The sequence below is a fragment of the Rhinatrema bivittatum genome, unplaced genomic scaffold, assembly GCF_901001135.1.
Source record: "Rhinatrema bivittatum unplaced genomic scaffold, aRhiBiv1.1, whole genome shotgun sequence".
NCBI lineage: Eukaryota > Metazoa > Chordata > Amphibia > Gymnophiona > Rhinatrematidae > Rhinatrema > Rhinatrema bivittatum.
In genome coordinates this window covers 1-17,197 of record NW_021820827.1, presented here as the reverse complement: position 1 = coordinate 17,197, position 17,197 = coordinate 1, and the positions used below count along the sequence as shown (strand labels likewise).

General features: G+C 47.1%; 1 protein-coding gene across 1 annotated transcript; it reads right to left on the bottom strand.

Annotated features, from left to right (window-relative positions):
- Nucleotides 1-4,732: 4,732 nt before the first annotated feature.
- Nucleotides 4,733-7,042, bottom strand: LOC115082180 (protein BTG2-like). Its single transcript, XM_029586434.1, has 2 exons — nt 6,814-7,042; nt 4,733-6,178 (listed from the first exon to the last, which is right to left on the bottom strand). Exons 1-2 carry the CDS (start codon nt 6,929-6,931, stop codon nt 5,862-5,864), a joined length of 435 nt encoding a protein of 144 aa, XP_029442294.1. The 5' UTR covers nt 6,932-7,042; the 3' UTR covers nt 4,733-5,861.
- Nucleotides 7,043-17,197: the final 10,155 nt, after the last annotated feature.

Below are 17,197 nucleotides of genomic sequence, written 5' to 3'. Positions count from 1 at the left end.
TATCCCGCCTGTAAAGCTTGTTACATGGAGGAGGAGGAGGCCCGGGGAACAGGGGCCGTTTCATGTATTTATTTCATGTATAAAAATGTCATATCCCGCCTGTAAAGCTTGTTACATGGAGGAGGAGGAGGCCCGGGGAACAGGGGCCGTTTCATGTATTTATTTCATGTATAAAAATGTCATATCCCGCCTGTAAAGCTTGTTAGATGGAGGAGGAGGAGGCCCGGGGAACAGGGGCCGTTTCATGTATTTATTTCATGTATAAAATTGTCATATCCCGCCTGTAAAGCTTGTTACATGGAGGAGGAGGAGGCCCGGGGAACAGGGGCCGTTTCATGTATTTATTTCATGTATAAAATTTTCATATCCCGCCTGTAAAGCTTGTTAGATGGAAGAGGAGGAGGCCCGGGGAACAGGGGCCGTTTCATGTATTTATTTCATGTATAAAAATGTCATATCCCGCCTGTAAAGCTTGTTAGATGGAGGAGGAGGAGGCTCGGGGAACAGGGGCCGTTTCATGTATTTATTTCATATATAAAAATGTCATATCCCGCCTGTAAAGCTTGTTAGATGGAGGAGGGGGCCTGGGGAACAGGGGCCGTTTCATGTATTTATTTCATGTATAAAAATGTCATATCCCGCCTGTAAAGCTTGTTAGATGGAGGAGGAGGAGGCCCGGGGAACAGGGGCCGTTTCATGTATTTATTTCATGGATAAAAATGTCATATCCCGCCTGCAAAGCTTGTTACATGGAGGAGGAGGCCTGGGGAACAGGGGCCGTTTCATGTATTTATTTCATGTATAAAAATGTCATATCCCGCCTGTAAAGCTTGTTAGATGGAGGAGGAGGAGGCTCGGGGAACAGGGGCCGTTTCATGTATTTATTTCATGTATAAAAATGTCATATCCCGCCTGTAAAGCTTGTTACATGGAGGAGGAGGCGGCCCGGGGAACAGGGGCCGTTTCATGTATTTATTTCATGTATAAAAATGTCATATCCCGCCTGTAAAGCTTGTTACATGGAGGAGGAGGCCCGGGGAACAGGGGCCGTTTCATGTATTTATTTCATGTATAAAAATGTCATATCCCGCCTGTAAAGCTTGTTAGATGGAGGAGGAGGAGGCCCGGGGAACAGGGGCCGTTTCATGTATTTATTTCATGTATAAAAATGTCATATCCCACCTGTAAAGCTTGTTACATGGAGGAGGAGGAGGCCCGGGGAACAGGGGCCGTTTCATGTATTTATTTCATGGATAAAAATGTCATATCCCGCCTGTAAAGCTTGTTACATGGAGGAGGAGGCCTGGGGAACAGGGGCCGTTTCATGTATTTATTTCATGTATAAAAATGTCATATCCCACCTGTAAAACTTGTTACATGGAGGAGGAGGCCCGGGGAACAGGGGCCATTTCATGTATTTATTTCATGTATAAAAATGTCATATCCCGCCTGTAAAGCTTGTTAGATGGAGGAGGAGGAGGCTCGGGGAACAGGGGCCGTTTCATGTATTTATTTCATGTATAAAAATGTCATATCCCGCCTGTAAAGCTTGTTAGATGGAGGAGGAGGAGGCCCGGGGAACAGGGGCCGTTTCATGTATTTATTTCATGTATAAAAATGTCATATCCCGCCTGTAAAGCTTGTTAGATGGAGGAGGAGGCCCGGGGAACAGGGGCCGTTTCATGTATTTATTTCATGTATAAAAATGTCATATCCCGCCTGTAATGCTTGTTACATGGAGGAGGAGGCCCGGGGAACAGGGGCCGTTTCATGTATTTATTTCATGTATAAAAATGTCATATCCCGCCTGTAAAGCTTGTTAGATGGAAGAGGAGGAGGCCCGGGGAACAGGGGCCGTTTCATGTATAAAATTGTCATATCCCGCCTGTAAAGCTTGTTACATGGAGGAGGAGGAGGCCCGGGGAACAGGGGCCGTTTCATGTATTTATTTCATGTATAAAATTGTCATATCCCGCCTGTAAAGCTTGTTACATGGAGGAGGAGGAGGCCCGGGGAACAGGGGCCGTTTCATGTATTTATTTCATGTATAAAAATGTCATATCCCGCCTGTAAAGCTTGTTAGATGGAGGAGGAGGAGGCCCGGGGAACAGGGGCCGTTTCATGTATTTATTTCATGTATAAAATTGTCATATCCCGTCTGTAAAGCTTGTTACAGGGAGGAGGAGGAGGCCCGGGGAACAGGGGCCGTTTCATGTATTTATTTCATGTATAAAATTGTCATATCCCGCCTGTAAAGCTTGTTAGATGGAGGAGGAGGCTCGGGGAACAGGGGCCGTTTCATGTATTTATTTCATGTATAAAAATGTCATATCCCGCCTGTAAAGCTTGTTAGATGGAGGAGGGGGCCTGGGGAACAGGGGCCATTTGATTAATGGCATTTTTGCTCTAAAAATCTAAGCAATGTACAATAAAAATATATAAATAAACCATGCAGTAAGTTGAAAATAAGAAAGTTATCTGAATCTGTGTCTCAGAGCTGGGCATGCACTGTGTTCCTAGGGAACAGAGAAGCTGAAAACTTGGCTGTTTAAAAGAGCATTCAGGTCACACCAGTATCATGGACCTTAACTATGATCCCCCTGTTCAGTCACAGTAACCAGAAATATGCCATACCCGATGTTTTAAAACCTCCCCAAGCAGACCAAAAATAAAAAAAACCAGACATACTCACAAGCTCTACCTCAAATGCCACCACTCCCTGTCTGCTTACACTTTGTACATAGTTCTCGTGCATACTTGCTGACCGGACTTCCCATATATACAACTGTAGCATGGTCCTTTTGTAATATTTACTGCACCTCGGTTTTGACCTTTAGCTACTGGGTCATTACACCCTGTATTGCACTATCTATGCTGCATAGTCAGCTCTCGCCCCTGTACTGTAACAGATACACATTGAACTCTTGTAGGAAAAGCAGGATATAAGTCATGCATTCTTCCTTCACACATTACTTAGAACATATTAAAAATATTTAAAGCAGTAAATATAAAAAATAGATGTCAGTTTTAGTACACAGTCTAAAATCACTAATTATAACTGCTGAAACATTTCAGTTAAATATTTACAAAAAATAAAAAAGTAAAAATCCCTATTAGGTAGGGTATTCATGCATGCAGGCTGGTTCAGCTGAGGCAGAGCTGGCCCTGCTCCTGGCAGCTGGAGCAGCTGAGTGCTGGTAGGCTGGGCTGAGACACTGCCTTATAGTGGGGGGGTTCAACTCAAGCAAAGTACTACATGGTAGCTTGTTGGCCTAGGGGTGTGATTCTTGCTTGGGGTCAAATCCCAGACAAGCCCTTTGAGTGGAGAAAAAGCCTGCAGACACTGGAGCATGAAATTAAAATCTCAGTTGTAAAGCTGAATTAGTTGGTGTGGATGGGCTTATGATTGTACATTATTTCTCACAATTGCAGTATTTTTTTTAGCCCAACATACAAATTATCCAAAGATCAGCTCTGAAGTGCACATTCATCCCTTGGTCTCCTGGCATCAAACCTGCGAGGAATCCTAGCGGAACTGTGCTGAGAACAGGGATGCCAGAAAAGTTGATTTTGATCTGTTTGTTCTCCAAGGGAGAAAACCTTTGACATGAAGGAAGATAATTCTAGTTTACAGAACCAAGGTGCCTTTTCTAGCAATTTGTGCAAAAGACTTTGCATGCTGGAACATTTACATACTACTCACACACAGCTCCTGCATAATTCCACAGTTTTATTATAACAAAAGTAAACAAAAACTGTACATTTGTCAATATAGGTATATTTTATATAAAAGACTATACAAAACTGTCCTGCTACCATTTCACAAAAAAACAAATAGCCAAGCTGCTCAACAGCCCAGCACAGAAGTGTTAAACCAAACAAACACCCAAACAGAACCCGCATCCTACAACTATCAAAGTTACAGTTCTGCACCACTGTTGTGCCAGACTGAGGTCAAGAGGACAAGACAATTCACAGCTTTATAAAAATCATACAGATTTTAAGAGGCTCAAACGCTACATTTGATTTTCTCATTTAAGGAATACGGTCCACACAGGCCAGAAATGAGGCCTAGAACTAGAGTCCATGTTAGAAGCACCACTGCGTAGGGGGAAGGAACTAAGAGTTATTGTGCACTAGTCTCAGCATGAAACCTGACTGGACCCAGAAGCTGTTCCTGGGTATTCTCAAACGGGCCGAGACAGTAAAAAACGTGGGAGAGCGGGGGATACAGTAATTTAATTTATTTAAATTAGGACCTGCGGTAATAAGAGGCGCTAGGGACACTAGCGCGTCCCTAGCGCCTCTTTTTGGACAGGAGCGGCGGCTGTCAGCGGGTTTGACAGCAGACGCTCAATTTTCCTGGCGTCTGTTCTTGAGCCCGCCGACAGCCACGAGTTCGGAAACCGGACACTGGCAAAATTGAGCGACTGGTTTTCAACCCACGAGCCTATTTCAAATTTTTTTTCCCTTTTTTTAAATTTTGGGGCCTCCGACTTAATATCGCCATGATATTAAGTCGGAGGGTGCACAGAAAAGCAGTTTTTACTGCTTTTCTGTGCACTTCCCCGGCGCCGGCAGAAATTAATGCCGACCTTTGGGCAGGCGCTAATTTCTGAAAGTAAAATGTGCAGTTTGGCTGCACATTTTACTTACTGAATCGCGCAGGAATGACTAATAGGGCCATCAATGTGCATTTGCATGTTGCGGGCGCTATTAGGCTCGGGGGGGTTGGACGTGCGTTTTTGACGCGCTAGTACCCCTTACTGAATAAGGGGTAAAGCTAGCGCATCAAACGCACGTCCAATCGCGGGTTAACAGTGCGCTCCACCGGAGCACACTGTACTGTATCGGTCTGAAAGAAAGCAAGACCCATAGGAAGGAGAAGCCAATTCCTAGTGCTGGCAGTAACAGTTTTGGATCATAGGCATAGAAGCAGTTTTCAATTGCAGATAATAAGTGAGGAGGCTAATCCAAGGGACATAACTTAACTGGGCATTTAATATTGCACAAATATTTTCCCCCAGTAAGAAAGATTCAGAATTTCTTCAACTGATCAGTACTGAATGCTGAGCAAGTTTAGATCTGTTGTAACTCATTGCCAGAGGGCCAAATATTTTTTCATTTTACATCCTGCATGAGATTTACCACTCGGGAGAAGCTATAAGAAGGGATTTACACGTTCTCGGAGCCCTGCAGCGGGTAGGGACTGGACTCTAGCCACAGGGCAGGTAAGCTGAAGTGCAATGTGATGAGACACCAGGGGGCACAAAAGCATGAGAAGGAATCCTCCTGCGAGCTTTATTGCAGGGTGCTTGAGAACTGTTTTAAGAAGTGCATTCAAAATTAACATTGTCTCAGGGAGGAAGCCTTATAGCCTTGTGCCGGGCAGGAATAGGTGTGAAGAAAAGCCATAGTTTAAAGTGCTTTTGTTTTCTTTGCCTCTTGAAGGTGATGCAAAAGGCAGGTAACTGTGGCTTGGATGTGCAACAAGGCATGGGTGTCTGGGCCCTGACTTGACAGCCCCACAGCGTGCACCCATGGCCACAGGCCTCCCAGCACCACAGTGCAGAGGCTGCAGTACATTCTCCTACCCCTTCCCTAAGGCTGCAGGTTCAGCAAGACAGTTTTACTGCTCCTCCAATCCCCTCCAGCAAAACAACGATCACAACAACCTTTAAAAGATCAAGTTTAGCTTTGAAACAAGGCACCTAATGCCACCTCACATAGGAGGCAGGGCTGCTGCTGAACAGCATTGCTCTTCAGTTAGTTTTAGATTTTGCAATTTCTTTAAAAAATATGTGACTCGGTATAAATAACTTGGTTACTGATAAACCCGAGAGGTAGAGCGCTGGGATGGTTTAGCTGGTGACAGTCAGCAAGCTTGGGTGCCCCAGCAGCAGCTCCTTTTTGCAGGTCAGCAGGCAGCAGGGGTTCACAGGGGCAGCATCATAGAGCACGCAGATGGAGCCGTCCTCGCCAATGCGGTACGAGACCTCGAAAGGGTCGATCCACAGGGTCAGCTCCCTGGGCAGGAGCCAGTACAGTTCCTGCATGCTAAGTCCAATTCGGCTGGCTACCTTACTGATGATGGGGTCCATTTTGTGGTTTATCCGGATACAGCGATACCCAGAACCCTTGGAGGGTTTCTCTGGAAACCAGTGGTGTTTGTAGTGCTCTAAATACAGAAAAAGAGAAAAGCCACTTATTATAAGAACAGCCAAATGTACGAGACACGAGTTTTGCAAGATCACTAACAGTCACGGGAGAGCGCGCCGCTGTCCTGTGCGCGCAGTTCAGTAAACTAAAATATTTAAATTAGGACCTGCGGTAAAAAGAGGCGCTAGGGACACTAGCGCATCCCTAGCGCCTCTTTTCGGACAGGAGCGGCGGCTGTCAGCGGGTTTGACAGCCGACGCTCAATTTTGCCGGCACTGGTTGTCGAGCCCGCTGGCAGCCACAGGTTCGGAAACCGGACACTGGCAAAATTGAGCGACCGGTTTTCAAGCCGCAGGCCGATTTCAACATTTTTTTTAACTTTTTTTTTTACCTTTCGGGACCTCCAACTTAATATCACCATAATATTAAGTCAGAAGGTGCACAGAAAAGCAGTTTTTACTGCTTTTCTGTGCACCTTTTACAGTATCGGCCGCGCGGAGCGCACTGTACTGCATGGGCCTGTTGCAGGAAAAGGTCCCGGTCCGAGCAGGCTACCCGACCGAGCTCGCGCAGCATTTAGAGAGTGGAAGCGAAGTACCGGCTGCAGAGGCCCCAGCCCGCCTCCCCTTCTCCCGGGATGCATCCGGCGCTCACCCATCAGCGCTTCCTGCAGCGCCCGCCCGAACACCTGCAGCCGCTGCTCGCTCACGCGGCCGCGGCTCCGCAGCAGACGGGACACGAAGCTCACGGCGGCCGCGATCTCGGGGTGCATGTCCGTCCGTCCGTGCGTGCGTGCGTGCGTGCGTGCGTGCGTGCGTGCGTGCGTGCGTGCGTGCGTGCTCCGGCTCGTGCCACGTCCGACGCCTCGCTGCGCGCGCGCTCAGCTGCAGCCACCGCCGCCGCCGCCGCCTCCTCTTATACCAGCGGCTGAGGCGCGCGACGTCCCCAAGCGTGACGCCAAACCCGACTGACTCCGCCTCCTCCGGCGCTCTCCGCCAATCGCACGGGGGGGGGTGGGGCAGAGCGGAAGCAGTGACGTCAGTGCCGGGAAGGTCTGGTGGCGGAAGGGCGGCCCATAGTGGGGCTCCGATGCCGTAAGGAAGGCGCTGCCGTGCCCTTCCTCTGGGACTCGCATTCAGCTGCCACGTGGGGCTGCGCATGCACCTTGTTCTGCTAACTAGCATCGAAGTGAATTACATTCTACAGTGTTCTCTCACTCTAGCTTGCTAGTACCCTGGTATAGCGCCCATCGAGCCAGGGTTAGAGAACGCTAGAAATCTCAACCTTGTGAAACTTTCCTCACGTCAAATCTTCACTGAGGTGTTCTGTGCTGTCCGTACCTCTCACTCTGCACATAAAACTGGACCCCAAACCCCAGCAAAACCTCTCCTAGGTTCTTAGCTGGCCCTCCTTCCTCACTCCTTATCCCCTGACACAAGACTGTTCTCATTTAAATATTGCATCCGGCGCCCAGGTGATGTGACTGCGCACACTGAAAAAACAAGTACCCGGTTTGGATGCACATGTTTACGTGCGTCTTATTGCATGGGTCTGTGAGTTGATACACAGCATAAATTAATTCAAACATAAGAAACCTTAGTAAACAATGTTTACTCGGCTATATACTGGTGTGCAGATATATTTCGATGGGTTCCATTCCCCCATAAGCCTGCAGCCAGCTGCTTTCTTTGAGCTGGTGGCCACAGCAGCTAATTCCTGAAGAAAAGTCAGCACAGGATCTGTGAGCCAGTACATGCTCACAGGCCCTGCGCAGGATTTTGTGGTCACAGGAAGCCTATGAGGGAGCAGGGGGCAGGGCCACTACTGGTTCACATGCCGGTGCTGACTTGTCTGTGAGGATTTACTGCTGCTGTGACATGGAAAGTAGCCAAGGGAAGAGGGAAAGATCTGGGCAAGAGGAATCTAGTGCTGGGGGGAGTATCCCTGATCCTTCCAGTGTGTATAAGTGCCTGAATTTTAAATCTGGCACAGGGCCAGGCTTGGGGCCCATGTTAACATGATTCCAGAGGGCACTATGGCTCAGGACTCACTGTGATAAGGCTCGGAGGGGAATACAAAAATTAAGAAAAAGACTTCTGATGTTGTAGCCCCATGATCTGGAAACCAAAAAATGCAGGAGGAAAATTGCCAGCCAAAAAAAAAATGATAAAAACAAAGCAGATGCTCTAAATCCAAAGCAACATGTTGGGAAGAAAAGCACTCTGAGTTTGCAGTTACTGACTGCTTGTCTGTTTACATAATGAGTTATTTTGGGAGGATTACACCATCTCTCTTTCTCTTGCTAATCTGCAGAGCTGGATTCTCTTCTCCCTCGCCACACACACAGAAAACTTATCTTTCCAGTATTGTTTCTTCAAAAAAACACAAGAAGAAGGGTTCTGGGGAGGGTCTGTTTTGTGTCCCAGCCCAAAGTGGAGGGAGGAGAGGCAGAAAGCTTGATAACAGGAGGCCTCACAGACAAAGGCAGGAGCAGAAACCAGGGCAGCCACCCAGCAATGGGTGTGAACATTTATCTGCAGCTAGACTGAGTTCATAGCAATCCTTCTGGTCTGTAGGTAGCAAATAACTTTTCCTATACATGAACCAGGGACTAACAGGATGCTGAAAAACCATGTGGCATACAAAACTCACTGACTGGATTCTTCAGAATAGTTGTTTCAGTCTTAATTCTAAGTCTCTTTCCTCTTTATCTTAACATATTTTGTTTATGCCATTAAAACGTTTGCAATTCAAATAGTCACAAGTTCCTGCTTATGAAAACTCTTCTGTGTCTGCTCAACAGTTGTTTGGCTGTACTCCTGCTTTACATGTGTCAGTTTGATGTCTCACATAGGAACAGTCTGCAGAAGAAGACCGAATGGTTCATCCAGTCTGCCCAGGAAGCTGTACGTGGTGGCAAGTGCCACTCCGTGCAGACCACCCCGAAGCCTTTTGTCAAGGGCAACAACTGCCACTCTATGCAGGTCCTCCTATTCTGCATTGGCTTCAGGGAAAGAGCAGTAGGTCCTGTAAATAGAAAGGCAGGCAGGGATGAGCAGGACCATCCTCCTGAAGGGAAGAGGGGGAGGGTACATTCCCCAGGTAAAAGTATGCGCAGGATTTTTAGCTGGGTTAAGATGAGGCGTTCCCAGGCAGCAGGGACATTTTCAATAGTGTGCATGCAATTATACTCCCTTCGCTGCCCACACAAACGGCAGTGCTTTTAGCATCTGCCCTCTGTCTTCAGAGAAATCGTTTGGGAACTAAAACCTTAAACACTAGGGAAAAGGACTTGCATACTTTGCAATTAGGCCTTTCCTAAATTGCCAACTTAGCTGCTATAGCTAAACTGCAGGATCTGTATCCGATAAGGGCCTCACCTTGTGTGGATGCTCTGTTTCGATACTTTCTGCTGTCCCATGGTTGAGGTATTGTTGGGATGTTTTGTTTACATATGACCCATGATCCACGAAAGGAAAGCAGATCTGTGTACTGGCAGTAAAACTGGCCGATACCTGCCACACGCAGGCACCTGTGTCACATCTATCCCCTCTTCAGGCCTTGCAGGAACTGAGATTCATGCGGTGCCGAAGGTCCCCTTTACCTCCCACGCTCTGGGAGAAAATACAGTCAGTATAGGGTGAAGCTTAAAAAACTATCACTTTTAGTCTCCTTTTTGCTTCAGAAACTTTCAGGCATAGGCATCAGAATGGGTCCCTGGCCCGACCTACCTTGAGCAATGCTGCGAGAATGGCCACATAATGTGGCCCTTCCCAAGTTATCCCTGGAAGAGATGCAAGGCCAGGTCGGGTGGGCGGCCGCTGGCCAATGACATTTCAACCCCCTCCAGCCCCAACCTGTGGTTGGAAGCAGCAGATGGACCAGGGGTAGAGAAGGAGGGCCCCAGCCTGAGGCACCGCCACTCTCCTGTTGTGGATCAGCCCGGGAGGGGTGAAGGACGGGGCCGAGTGATCACCAGGCTTGAAGGGATGGGGCTTTGTAGTCAGACCCAGAGCCTCGGCTGGGGAAGGCAGAAGAAGGGGGGTGCGGTGTGGGGGCAGAGTTTGCTTGGTTTGATTCCCTGTTTTATAAAACCGATTATGATATCTTGAGACTATAAATTATAATATCTAGAACAAGACATATAGAGACCGCTGTATTTGTTATGGCTGTATATTTGTAATTGAAAGCTGATAAAAAAAACAAACAATCACGTCTGTTTTTTGGGGGGTTCTACTTATTTTTCTTAATACAACTGGCTTATGAGATAATTACAGTTCAGCCTTCTTAATGTTCAAAAAATCATAACATTTTAATAATGTACACGCTTAATCCTATTAAGAATTAATTCTGTGCATTTGCTCTCCATGCCTTCTGCAATTTCATTGTTCTTTGTAAACCTTTCTAAGTAATTGACGTATTTTCCACTGGTAAAGCGGATTAAACGGCACCGGGCAGCTGCATGCTCCATGGGCTTTCCAGCTGAGAAATAATCTGAGCCTGAGAGCTTTGGCTTTCGGTGAAAAGAGCTGCAGGACAACGGAGGCAAAACAGGAGCTAAGTGTTGAAGCCACCTGGTAAGAAGGGGCTTTCTTAGGCCTGGGGAAGAGCACATGGCCCAGCCACCAGCTGTGGAATTTATGGGAACATCACATAATAAGTATCGCTGGGTCTGAACATCCTTAATATGCCTGTCAGGTAGAAGGAAGGACATTATCTTTTCTGGTTATTTAAGACTGACAGCATATATAGTGCTCCCCCCCCCCCCCCCCCTTACTACATGAAAGGCATTTGAATTAAACATCATGGGGCTGGATGAGGCTCTTAAAGTAGTTTCTTTATTTGATGGAGATTTTGTGGATTATGGTGAATGTTCCCTTTAATATTTTCTGGAGCATGTGTGGGAGTGCAATATTGGGCAACTAATTTAAGCATCCCCCTCCAACTCAAGCTAAAGAGTAGCAAATCACCTGGACCGGATGGTATACACCTCAGGGTTCTGACAGAACTCAAAAATGACATTTCAGATCTATTACAATTAATTTGTAACCTATCATTAAAATCGTTTATAGTATCTGAAGACTGGAGGGTGGCCAATGAAACCCCAATATTTAAAAAAGGCTCCAGGGGTGATCCAGGAAACTACAGACCAGTGAGCCTGACTTCAGTGCTGGGAAAAATAGTGGAAACTATTCTCAAGATCAAAATCACAGAACATATAGAAAGACATGATTTAATGGAACACAGCCAACATGGATTTACCCAAGGGAAGTCTTGCCTCACAAACCTCCTACATTTTTTTGAAGGGGTGAATAATTGGGGATAAAAGTGAGCCGGTATTTATTTATTTATTTCTATTTCGCTTTTCGGCACTTCAAAATGGATTACATTCAGGTACTGTAGGTATTTTTTCTGCCCAAAAAGCAGAGATACCATGATTACTTTGTACCTCTGGCAATAAAGAAAAACTATGTGCATAATTTTGTTTTGATTATTGGTGCACTTCCCAAGGGTAAAAAGTACTCTTAGTATTTTCAATAATGTAGGCAGTTTAATTATTGCCCCCTTAGCTCAAAGGCTTTCTGTAGTATGAATAATATCTTAATTGGTGGCTCAGATTTTAAGATTATGTAAAATTGTAGAAATTAGATTTATTATTCTAATTATTCTCCAAAAATCAATGTGGTGCCTTTCAATTCCACTTAATTTTAAGGAAATAAATAGCAACACCCAAATGGCAGATGAAGTTTAATGTGGACAAGTGCAAGGTATTGCACATAGGGAAAAATAACCCTTGCTATAGTTACACGATGTTGGGTTCCATATTAGGAACTACCACCCAGGAAAGAGATCTAGGAGTCATAGTGGATAACACATTGAAATCGTCGGCTCAGTGTGCTGCGGCAGTCAAAAAAGCAAACAGAATGTTGGGAATTATTAGGAAAGGGAATGGTGAATAAAACGGAAAATGTCATAATGCCTCTGTATCGCTCCATGATGAGACTGCACCTTGAATACTGTGTACAATTCTGGTCGCCGCATCTCAAAAAAGATATAGTTGCGATGGAGAAGGTCCAGAGAAGGGCAACCAAAATGATAAGGGGATGGAACAGCTCCCCTATGAGGAAAGGCTGAAGAAGGTTGGAAAAGAGACGGCTGAGGGGGATATGGAAAATCATGAGAGGACTAGGATGGGTAAATGTGAATCAGTTTATTCTTTCGGATAATAGAAAAACATAAGAACATGCCATACTGGGTCAGACCAAGGGTCCATCAAGCCCAGCATCCTGTTTCCAACAGTGGCCAATCCAGGCCATAAGAACCTGGCAAGTACCCAAAAACTAGTTCTATTCCATGTTACTGTTGCTAGTAATAGTGGTGGTTATTATCTAAGTCAACTTAATTAATAGCAGGTAATGGACATCTCCTCCACGAACTTATCCAATCCTTTTTAAACACAGCTATACTAACTGCACTAACCACATCCTCTTCCAACAAATTCCAGAGTTTAATTGTGCATTGAGTAAAAAAGAACTTTCTCCGATTAGTTTTAAATGTGCCCCATGCTAACTTCATGGAGTGCCCCCTAGTCTTTCTACTATCCGAAAGAGTAAATAACCGATTCATATCTACCCGTTCTAGACCTCTCATGATTTTAAACACCTCTATCATATCCCCCCTCAGCCGTCTCTTCTCCAAGCTGAAAAGTCCTAACCTCTTTAGTCTTTCCTCATAGGGGAGCTGTTCCATGAAGTTAGCTCCACTCCATGAAGTTAGCAAGTAGCACATTTAAAACTAATCGGAGAAAATTATTTTTTCACTCAACGCATAATTAAAGTCTGGAATTTGTTGCCAGAGGATGTGGTTAGAGCAGTTAGTGTAGCTGGGTTTAAAAAGGTTTGGATATGTTCTTGGAGGAGAAGTCCATTGCCTGCTATTAATCATTTACTTAGGGAATGGCCATGACTATTAATTACATCAGTAGTAAGGGATTTTCTTAGTGTTTGGGTAATTGTCAGGTACTTGTAGCCTGGATTGGCCTCTGTTGGAAATAGGATGCTGGGCTTGATGGACCCTTGGTCTGACCCAGTAAGGCAACTTCTTTTGTTCTTAACCCTACTGTAGTACAGGCATTTATCACTGCTTCTAACAGGACTCAAGCTCTGTTTTTCTCCCTAGGTCTCTCTGTCTTCTCAGTTTCCTTCTCCCTTCCCTTCACTGCCATCTCTTTTCACTCCTCAGTAGCCTTTCTCACATCTTTCAGCTGTATGACCTACCCCTGCACTCCATTTCCCTCTCTCCTACTCCCTTCTTCCTTTTCTTTGACTTCCATCCCCTCCAGTTCCTTTCCCAATCTTAATCCCTGTCACCGTCAACCCTCCATTTCTCTTTTCTCCAGCATCTACCTTCTTGCTTTTCTCCCTCCTCCAGGCTTTGCCCCTCCTTCTCTAGCATCTTTCCTCTTCCATTGCAAGATCAACACACAGGATATGGCAGCTGGCATGGTGGTGCCAGTACCAAGAATAGAGTGCAGTCAGCAGCCATGGACAGGCTCCTAGCACTCTTTGCCAGAGAAAGGCTGCCTGACTGCACACTTTACAGGAAACAGTAGTTGTGATGCTTTGTACAGCAGCATCTAAACGGTGTCATGCGCGTCTTTCCAGATCAGCCCTGGCTGCTTGGAACAGGCCAGGCGCCAGTTACTCTCCTTAAGGTACACGGGCCAGCAGCAAGGCTGATGAGCAGGGAGGGGAGGAACCTGAGAATGGAGCCCGCGCACACGGAGGGGGCCTGGCCTGAAAACCGGCCAATGGCAGCCTCCAGAGAGGGCGGAGCCTGCGAGCAGAGCCCACACTACACTTTCTGGAGGGAGGGGAAGCCCAGGGTGACGTCTGCAGGGGGCGTGGCCTGAGAGCAGGGCCCAGGCTGGCAATCTCTGGAGGAGGCGTGGTCCCCCCCCCCCGCCCTGCCTTCCCACCGGCTCCGATTAATAATAAAAGGTCCTCGGGAAAGCGAGGGGAGCAGGACTTTTATTGTTTTTCAGTATCCGCAGCCACTGCTGCTCCGTAGACTTCAGAATGTGTTGAAGGGGTGGGGCACAGTGGGGAAGAAAGAGTATTGCACATAAATGCCCCTCTCTGCTGCCCCCCACCCCGGGCAAAAGGCCAAACGTGGCTCGTAAAGAGAATGTGAGCGCACACGTGCAGGCAGCTCAGCTGAGCCAAGCCCCTCCCCGTCCCGGCTGAGGCTCAGCGCGTTCCATATAAGGACTGCACTTCCTGCCTGACGTAGCATCGCCACTGTGGCGTCACCGCCGGGAAGGGGCGTGGTTCTCAGAAAGCCACGTGAAGCCGAGGCCCAGTAACCTGGTGCAGGCGTGCAAAGCTGCATAGATCATTCTCCTTCCCATAGATGCGAGATGTACGAGAAGCTTTAGTTCACTTTCAGGACGATACAATATCGTGCGCTCAGGCTAGCGCATAGGTTTACTTGCGGTTTCACGCATGCATCCATTACCCCTGATGCAATAAGGGGTTTAGTATGTCAAAAATGCACATCCAACCCAGCATCTAGCTAATAGTGCTCAGCACATGTAAATGCAATGTTAATAAGACTTAGCTAGTCCCCCCTCCCCCCATGTAAAAAAATAACCGTGCGCCCTAAAAAATGAACGCTAGTTTGTCTGGAGGTGCCCTAAAACCTGAACAAAATGCTGAAAGTGCCAGAAATGATCAGAACACGACATAAAGTACAAAAAAAGCTTTATATTGAGTATATATATAGCAAAGATATATAGGCACCTATATATATATATACATACAAGGTTAAAAAAGGTATATACAAACAAGTAGATCAGGTAAGTAAACATGCTTCAGTATCTGTTCACTAATGAAGCTCACTTCCCTTAGAAGGGTACAGTTCGGAGTATATCTCTGCTGGGAAGTGGCAAAAGACGGATGCATTTTCCACCGGATTACAGCACTGGGACATAAATCTGAAGCTCTCTTCTATTTGTGCTGGGGGCGAGCAGTGCACAGATGCACAGTTCAGGTTTCTTTTTTTCAGGCACTCTTGCTATGAATCAGAGCTCACTTTTTCGAAGGGGAAGAAGGGCCTAACCTGTGTAGACTGAATGTCTTCATATCTGCTGTCCCTATAAATCAGGGGTGCAAGGCAATGAGCAGGGAGGTTTCTGAAACCTGGAGTGGGAAGGGCCTTGCATGTCATGGAAAGCAATCTTTCCTCAGACTGTATTTAGGATACCTCGTTTGTAAACTCACTGCCAGCAAACAGCAGGGGAGAGACCAGAGGTAAAAGGAATGGAAACGTGTAAATCAGTTTCAAACTGTGCCCTTGCCTTCTTGCAATTAGACTGATACCTGCATGGGAGCCCAGCCTCATCCCTGCATGGGGCTGCTGCCCCGAGGAGACTTCTTTCTGCCATTTCGGGAGAGGGCAGAACTCTTTTAAAGAGATGGTGCAGGGATACTGATGTCCTAAAGTGATAGGGCTCAGTGCCTCAGCCTCCTCAGATGAGATGCAGGCATCTGAGTCAGATTCAGGAAACCGTGTTGCCATGGCAATATAATAAAGTGATTAAAAAAGACAAAATACAGAACAGTGACAGCAAGAAGAACCATGTCCAGGGTCTGGTGCTGGTCCATAGTGTCCCTGGCCTGGTGGCAGGATCCCTTAGAGTTTTCTGCCCAAGCTGCTGTTTCTCCCAGGATTATACTGAGTTTTCCTGCTCGGGCCTAGGTGAGAACCTGTTAGTTTTGGGGAAGCCCAAGAGGAAATGCGTTTGTGTCTGTTTCTCTGGTCCTGCACTGCAGGCAGAGTGTGGCTTCTTTGGGCTTCCAGTTCACTTTTCGTCTTGCAGATTTCTCGTCCGCAGTCACTTATTCTGTATTTGGGGAGGGTCTGCCTGTGTTCTGTGTGTGCCATTGAGTTGAGGGATTCTGCTAGTGTGTCGTTTCTGTGTTACGTTTTCTATTTTCCAGGCTATGCCTCCCAAGAGGAGGTGTGTTGGGTTCTAGTGCCTGTTGTGCTGTTTGTAATGTTGCTTTTTCATAGGAAGGGTTGTAGCTGTGTGATTCCTGGGAGATGGGGCTCTTTTGGTACAGCAGCTTTGCTGTATATAAGCACTGAGTGTGTTTTTTTGCAGGGTTTTGTATCGTGTCACAGACTGCGAGGTAGTGGTTAATGTCGCTGTTATTGAGGTGACACCAGAATTTGAATATTATTTTTTACATAGTAAGTGTTACATGCCCCGCCCACGGCCCTGCTCACCTTCATGGTTCCACACCGGGTCCCGGGACGACCTCCCTCGCGGTAGTTGCCAGCCCTACCAGGCCCCAACGTCCCGCGATGGCGGTCGCCAGGCCTTCCACTGCGCGCTCGGCGTCCTCTGCCATGTTAGCCACGTGCGGACCGCCCAGACTCATGTAGGGCCAAGGGTGGATCTTAGCTCCGCAGAGCGCCCTGATTGATCCCTCGATATAAGGAAGTTCCTGTCTATGTTTCCTTGCCTTGGCAGTCGGGTTGGTTTGTTCTAAGATTGCCTCTGCGTTTGTTCCTGCTCCTGCCTGTTCCTAGTCTCGTACCAGGATCCTTCTGTTCCAGTTCTGTTCCTGACTTGTTCCTGCATCCTAGTTCCTGCGTCCTGCTTGTTCCTTTGTTCGTCTGTCAGTCTACCCAGGTAGTACCCTCGGACTGTCTTACTGGTACTGACCTCAGCTTGCTCTTGACCTGCCGCCTGCCTTAAGACCTCAGCCTGCCTTTGACCTCGTCTGACCTACGGTACCTGACCCCTGCTTTACTGACTGTTCCTCGGACTGACCTCTGGATCTTGACCTTTGCCTGCCTGACCTTGTCTCCAGATTCTGGCTCTGTTCCTCACCTTGTCCCCACCAACTCTGTTCTGCTTCTCCGTGTTCCCCCTGTGTCCGTGGGCACGCCGGACTTTCATTCTCTCAGGAGACCCTGCGAGGCCCACATAAGTCCAAGCAGGCCCCGGTCCCTACGGGCTCCTCCCGAG